Source organism: Triticum aestivum, chromosome 1A, assembly GCF_018294505.1.
Source record: "Triticum aestivum cultivar Chinese Spring chromosome 1A, IWGSC CS RefSeq v2.1, whole genome shotgun sequence".
In the NCBI taxonomy this organism is placed as follows: Eukaryota; Viridiplantae; Streptophyta; class Magnoliopsida; order Poales; family Poaceae; genus Triticum; species Triticum aestivum.
The window spans coordinates 24,940,858-24,948,237 of record NC_057794.1 but is presented as its reverse complement, the minus strand read 5'-3'; the positions used below and the strand labels follow the sequence as shown (position 1 = coordinate 24,948,237).

The 7,380-nt window shown below is 41.2% G+C and overlaps 1 protein-coding gene across 1 annotated transcript; it reads left to right on the top strand.

Moving 5' to 3' along the window:
• The first annotated feature begins 590 nt into the window (after positions 1-590).
• Positions 591-6,986, top strand: LOC123078198 (protein SAAL1). Its single transcript, XM_044500647.1, has 11 exons — positions 591-976; positions 1,691-1,785; positions 1,941-2,094; positions 2,762-2,827; positions 2,920-3,059; positions 3,810-3,936; positions 4,776-4,921; positions 5,636-5,771; positions 6,103-6,187; positions 6,323-6,564; positions 6,705-6,986. Exons 1-11 carry the CDS (start codon positions 719-721, stop codon positions 6,822-6,824), a joined length of 1,569 nt encoding a protein of 522 aa, XP_044356582.1. The 5' UTR covers positions 591-718; the 3' UTR covers positions 6,825-6,986.
• Positions 6,987-7,380: the final 394 nt, after the last annotated feature.

Below are 7,380 nucleotides of genomic sequence, written 5' to 3'. Positions count from 1 at the left end.
GTTTGTTTTGTCCTCGTTCCAGAATTAGGACTAAAGGCCCTCTGGAACCGGGACTAATACCATGTTTTCTACTAGTAACAACACCACTTACATCTCGGTGAAGATCAGTAAGCCAAATATGTTGGCTGTCGATCATAGCCCTCAAACCATAACCAGCTAGTAGATGAGCAGGGATATTACAAACACGAGAACAAGCCTCAGCCTCATAATCTATGAAGTCCATTTATAGCTTGAACTTAGCTTCTCGGAAGAGGATGCCGAGAGGTGCACGGTCCCGGGTTACTGACCCCAATGCAAGCTTCGGAGAGAGGCGGTTCGTGATGAAAATAACTCGACCCATACTAAACTCTTCAGCAAGCCTGATAGCATTTATCATGGCCAAAGTTTTTTTTACCTAGGTTGTAAGTTTTTAAACAGGATTGCAAGTTTTCTAGAAAAGAAAAAGGACCACCTCAGGAAAAAAAACTAAGGACTATCAGGGCCAGGCCAAAACCCACTGGCCGCCCAAACGACCTGCCGCGGCCCGGCCCTGTGAAAAGCCCAAACGCTCTGCCTCTGGGTGGGGTTTTTGTGCAATTATTAAACCAGACCTACGCTCCCGTTCCGCATTGCGTGCGCCCTCGCAGTCGAACGGCCTCGCCACCCCCGCTCCTCTCCTCTCCTCTCCTCTCCTCTCCTCTCGCCCGCGCCCGCCACCGCCACCGCCGAAGAAGCTCCCATGGCGGGCGGAGCGGGGAAGGACGACGAGCCCGAGCCGCCGCGGGAGCTGGACGCGGCGGGCGAGCGAACCAGCCCCGATCACCACGCTCCGGCGTTGCCTGGCGCTTCCGAAGAGGAAGAGGGCGCCAGCGGAGCAGTCGAGGCGGGGCAGGACGACGCGCCCGAGCCGGAGGACGACCAGGAGGAGGGCGGCGACACCATGGAGGACGAGGAGGACGCCACGACGCACCTGCCGTTCGCGCCCGCGGAGGAAGAGGTACGCGGCCTCGCCTCCCACCCATCTCCCCGACGCGCGTTCCCTTCCCTCTGCGGCCGCGCGACGAGGGTTTTTGCGTCGCTCGCGTGGTTTCCATTTCCCTCGCTCTCGCGAGCATTCCGTCGAGCGGTTGGTGCGCGCTTCCGCTGTCGTTAGAATAACCAAGCGATTCCGCGCCTCAGGGTGAGCGAGGACAGCCCGCGCGGCACGTTGTGCTCGATGCTGGTTGAATCCTCCTCCATCCATGGGACAGAGGGTGAATTCCTGGGGAGCACGAACATCCATCTTGCATTTGCTTTGCTATTGTGATTTGTGGGCCATGCAATTTGCATTTACGGCTGAGAACTGCCACTATGTTTACACGCCCAAATCTACTGGGGTATAACTGCAACGGTTGTGGAGCAATTGTTTCTAGATGATGCCAATTTGCATTTACAGCTGAGTACTGTGAATATGGCACTCGAATGCACTCCCTACATAGTTATTACAACTGGAGTTTACTTACCAAGCAACTGCTTATCTTGAACACGAAACTTTAATGTACATAGTTTTCGCAATTGGTGCTTAGTTACCCTGTTTAGTTGCTTTGTCATCAATATTTTCATTTAGATGCCTTGTCAGGAAGACGAAAATAGTTGCCAAACATGCGACCTTGGAATTATAGTAATATGGTGTTGTCCTAATGTTGAATCTTCTGGTTGTAATTATCTGCAGTCACTTGAGGAGACAATTAAAGTTGATCCAAGCTATACTATCTCTCTTATAAGGCAACTAATACCTAAGGGATCCAGTTTGGAGAAAGAGTTCGGGTGAGTGGTACTTCCAGATTCTTCCCCCCCCCCCCCCCCCCCCCCCCCCATAAAGTTTGTTTAGCAATGAATGCTGTTATTAAAGCGACCTGGTTGTCCTAATAATGTCTACCTCATGCAAAAAGTGACAAGCAAAGGGTCAATTCTGATGACAGGGATTCAACGCAACCGGATAACACGGATCGTTCTGAGAAAAGTGACAAGCAGGGTCTTCCAGAAGAAAGGAGTGTCAGTCCTAAGGATCAGTGGGAAGAGTGTGGTTATATTCTGTGGGAACTTGCGGCTAGTACACCTCAAGCAGAACTTATGGTATTTATCTGCGTCATTCTCTTGTAGAAGGATGTATTTCTTCTATAGGTTTGTCATAAAGAAAAGGCGGACTGTTCTGCTATATGAAACTTGTTTATTGCTGCTCAACTTTTTACTGAACAAGATACTAGCAAGCAGGAAGTGTGAGAGATTTTGATTGCCTTATCTGCACTGGCTTTAGACATTGTTTGGATATCCTGGATTTTAATACGATGTGGTTGGCTTGTTAGATCAATTAGTAGTAGATAAGCAAAAAGTTAAGGTGGATAACTGTAATTGTTTCATTCCTTTAGTTTTGTAGCTCCTTTGTGCTTATATTTTATCTTCCTGGCCCTGAATTTTGTTCTGTATCAGTTTATTGTAGCAAATTCTTTACTATAATTTGTGAACCATATAAATTATTGCTGGTGATAGCTACATGTAGTGTGAATGCTTATGTCATAATAACATGCTAATTCTAACAAACATTTTAAATGGAAGAATGGCCAGGTTGCAGTAAGTCAAAAGTATTTCTCCTAAATCCTAATTGATCTAAGAGCAAATCAAGTGTTCAAAGGAACTACAAAAGGAAATTAAGGCATAATAAACAGAATTACCCACCTTCCTTTATACCTTAGTAATTGTGCATCTTCTGCTGCTAACAACACATTATATTTAACCCTTGTAGATTAATAACCTTGTGATTGAAGTGCTTTTGGAAAACCTTCGTACGGCAAATTCTTCTAGGGTGAAGGTGAAATGAAATTTTCCTCTACTGCTACCTCCTCTCTTTTTGCTAAGCATGTATTAAAGTATCTTGTTTCTTTGAATCTTTTGTTCCTGCAGGAAATTTGTCTTGGAATCATGGCAAACTTAGTCTGTCATGAATCTCTAGTTGCTGCAATCTCTTTGAAAAATGGTTTAATTGCAACTGTCGTGGAGCAATTGTTTCTAAAGCATGTCAAATGCCTTTCTGAAACATTCAGGTTGGGTATCTTTGGGATTGTGTTTTCTTTTTTTTTTGCCGGACTCAAAGTTATTGTTTAGAACCAATTTTTTTATTATTCATTTATCAGCCGTTTGACAAGCTATTTACTATTCTAGCATTGCAAGATATTTCATCCTGTGAAATTTAAGTCTTATATCATGTGAAATAGATCTGGGTAGTTTAGCTCATCACACACACGATTACCATGTTGATATATTATTTATGTTCTTGAATTTGTGCATTTTGTATTGGCCAGATACCCATTCAATTTTACCACATAACTATGCAAATGCCCAAATGCAAAACTACACATACTTACATCACATGTTACATGCATACCTACATTTGGACATACCCAATCAATCAGAAGTTGTTGAAGTTGTGGATGAAAATGCTTGAACATACAGCACTTTTGCAAAAATATAATCATTTTTCAACTGTGTTAGTAGGTTATGTACTTATGTTATTAATCATTTGGGGGATAGGAGCTAAGTAAATTTAGATTTTGTTTTTCTTGATAATTTAACTTTCTATTGTCGATGTTCAAAACTTGGAGAAGCTGCTTTCTAACTGTTCTGAGTTGTAGACAATGAGAACTGAGAAGTTCCATCTATGCTATGTTCTTTTTTGCTTATTTTGACTTGTGTTACTGTCTGTAAAAAAAATTCTTACACCCCGAGATAGTTGGAATGAGTATTGCTGCTAAATTTCATCAGTGGTGCATCCTCACACATTTTTTCTTAGACAGGTTGTTGGCTGCCATTCTTCAGTCCAGTGCATCTGTTTCTTGGGCTCAAGCTCTTTTACCTGATGAGATTCTTTCACGTATTCTATTGATAGTTGGGAAGACAGATAGTACTACATTACTTGAAAAGGTATTGTACTGAATTCGTATATGCAACTTGTTGTGACTGTGTATTGTACTGAATTTGTATATGCAACTTGTTGTGACTAATCCGTAGAGTTGGTCCACACAACTTTAGTGACTTTTGTTCTTTTTAAATTGAATTTTGACATATATGGATACATTATATTTCTTTTGTAGGACTTGTGTAACATAAATCGTTTGAATTATCTTAGCTCATTCTTCTATACGTGATGGTTAGGCATGTGTGTTTGCCTGCTTAACTCTTTTATCTGTTCACCATATCCTGAGGTAGTTTCAAGAAGGTCGTCATCAAATAGTTTCCACGGACTGTTTCATCTTCCCAAACACTTCTTAGTTGTATGGTCCAGTCTTACTCATTGCTACTACTTGTTATCCGAACAATGTAGACTTATCCTTGGTCAGAATGAGGTCCTATTTTTTCCATGGAAATTGCTTGGTTCTCTTCTGTGAAAATTCTTCTCTTAGGAGAATATCTGAATTGTTTTTACTGCATTTTGGTAACAGTTGATACTCTTGAGAAACATGTGACTGCAAATTACAATTTTATCAAACTTCTAGCTGCAGAGGTCTTATGGTCTTTGAACTAGCATCTATTTGCTTATCGTTCTACAATAACTTTTATAGCAGTGAAAGCCTATTATACTGTAAAACTAATGTTGCCTATTGTTATGTGTTGTATGATTTGGTTGAAATTGTCAGCCCAGCCGAACCAACTACTTTCATCTTATTATACTATGGTTCAGCTGAAAAATGTCCATCCTTTTACCTTTATATTTGCATGTGTTCAACTGTTTGGTTATTTCTTATGTGAATTACTGGTTGCAGATCATTGACTTCCTATCAACTGTCATTGATAATCGAGATGTGATTGCTATGCTTATCCAGCCCTTGCTTAAACTGGGTTTAGTTGACCGTGTTATTGGGTTACTAACAAATGAGATTGACAGACCACCGGATGAGAAGCTAGACAGGTATGTTGAACTAACTTGAAATTCGGCAAGATTTTCATTTTATAAAAGTTATCTGTTACAGATTTTGAACTATTATTGTTCAAGGTATCATGGAAGCTTCTCCTATGCACTCCCTCCATTCCAAAATGCAACGTGTATTAATTTTGAGAAAAGTCAAACTTATCTAGGTTTGGTCAAATAGAAAAGCGTTTGACCTTTTGAAAAACTAATACACTTTACATTTTAGATTGGAGGGAGTATTTGGTAAATTTTCTGTAGTTTAAGAAGAAATCATAGGAAAAACACCTAAGGGCCTGTTTGGATATGTGGTATTTCTCTGGAGATTTATGGCATTCAGTTCGATTATGGGCTGAATGCTGAAGCTCCCAAAACAGTTGTGTAAGGAACCCTCAAGGATTTGAATCCTCCATAGTCCCGTTTAAAGTCATTGTTTCAAAGAGATCCTCAAAGCTTCATAGAATATTTTTTATATTCATGCCTTCTAGGCAAAGTTTTGGTCCTTAACCTGTCTTCTGAGATGCGGCCATTTGTTGTTTTCTAATAATATGGTCTGAGCATTTTAAATTTCTTACATTCCCACTTCCTAATTTTAATTTAATAGGACTGTAGCTGCATTTCTCTGTCACTGCGATAACCCTTCTTAGTTTTTGAATTTTGAATTAACAACCTGGGACAGTAATGGATTCACCTTACCTTTTTCTTAACACGTTTCAGAAAGGGTTCTCTTGATTTGATCCTTCACTTCATGTTAGAATTATCAGCCATACACTGTGTTTCAAAGGCAATGACATTGAATGACCGGCTGATTAAAGTGCTAGTTAACATGATCAAGTCGCCTGATAAAGTTGAGGTGAGCATGTTGCCACCGCTACCATTTCATATATTTGTTCATCAGCCCGGTCGAATTTGGGTTCATACATTTTGGAAGAAATGCATTATGCTGTTGCCTTCTTAGTACCGAATTGTTAGCTTGACCAACTCATAACTCTTAACAAGCAAGCTGTTCCTATTTTTTTGATTGTCAGTAAGTCATGAATTTTTTTTCCGGAAATTTGAAGAAACATTCCTTGCCTCTTCCATTTTTACATTTGGCAAAATTCACCTTGCATTAATTCTTGTGAGTCCCCACCCTTGCAAGTCAAGCATGGTAATTGTATTCTTATTCACAAACTCTTCTTCAGGTTGCAAGCTATTGCGCTTCGGTGGTGATTGTAATATCAAATATTTTGACAGATGGAAAGCATTTGGTGCCTAAGATATCCCGTGGTAGGCACATTTTTTGTTAGCACTTATCTTATTTTCTAAGCAACTATCGTATTTGCTAAGCAGTGCACTGCATGACTTGAAATCAATGTTTCCATTTAGTGCCATTACAGTGATCCAGTCTTTCAATTGTTTCAGATTTACCGTTCCTGGAGAGCCTACTTGAAGTTCTTCCAGAGATCCCTGATGATGACCAAGCTCGATATGCACTTTGGAGTATCTTATCGTGTATTCTGGCACAAGTTCAAGGAACTGAGTTGAACTCCTCGTCCCTCGACCAGTTTGCGTCTCTGTTCTTAGGCAAGTTCGGCCTCATCAAAGCTGACCTCGAGAAGTTAACACCTGAGGATGCTCTCCTGAAGGGATGGATATCCAAATGTGTATCCTTTAAAACAATATATACAAGTTGTCCTTCATGGAAGTCTATATCTTAAGCTACATTTACAAACTAACATGATGGGATACATCTCGGCAGCAGCAATCGCATTGTTTTTCCTATGCCACAAAATATCTGTAACAGCTCATGGCAATCTCCTTCTTCATGGTGAGATGGATCGAGGAGAAGTCCTCCCGGGGCAACGAAGACGCCATCGACAATGCTCGGGAGGTGCTGAGCTACTGCCAGAACGCGCTCTGCTAACCGGAAACCCCACTCCACTGACAAGCTTGCTGCGGTTTGTAATCAACGGTGCTGACCTGAGAGAGAATGCGGCATCTGGCCGCTGTGATTTTGGAACTGGGAGTCGGTTATAATCTACTGTCGTTTCCGACTACTGCAACCTGTAAAGAAAATCGGCGAATGGAGATTAACTAGGGGCATAGGTGGTGATATACGAGTTTTGGGCATGAGTGGTGATACAGTTTTTTTTTGGGGGGGGGGGGGGGGGGGGGGTGGCCGATTGCCAAGTTTGATAAATCGCAAATTTGGCCTAAAGTTTTTGTTTTCTGGGTAAAAACTATTTCTGTCATCCGAATCGATATGTAAACCTGAGACATGCATGGATGCAGATGTGGTTTTTATCGCTACGTTTGAATGCCAGTTTTCTCTTACTTTTTGGTGAAAATACTGTACCCTCTTTGACTGGAATCAAATAGCACCGTTGTAAAGGCACAAACGCAGCTACTATCATCCCGAGACATTTTGGAAACAATTTTTTAAAACTATTTTTGTTAACAAATGATGTAGTGTTATACTG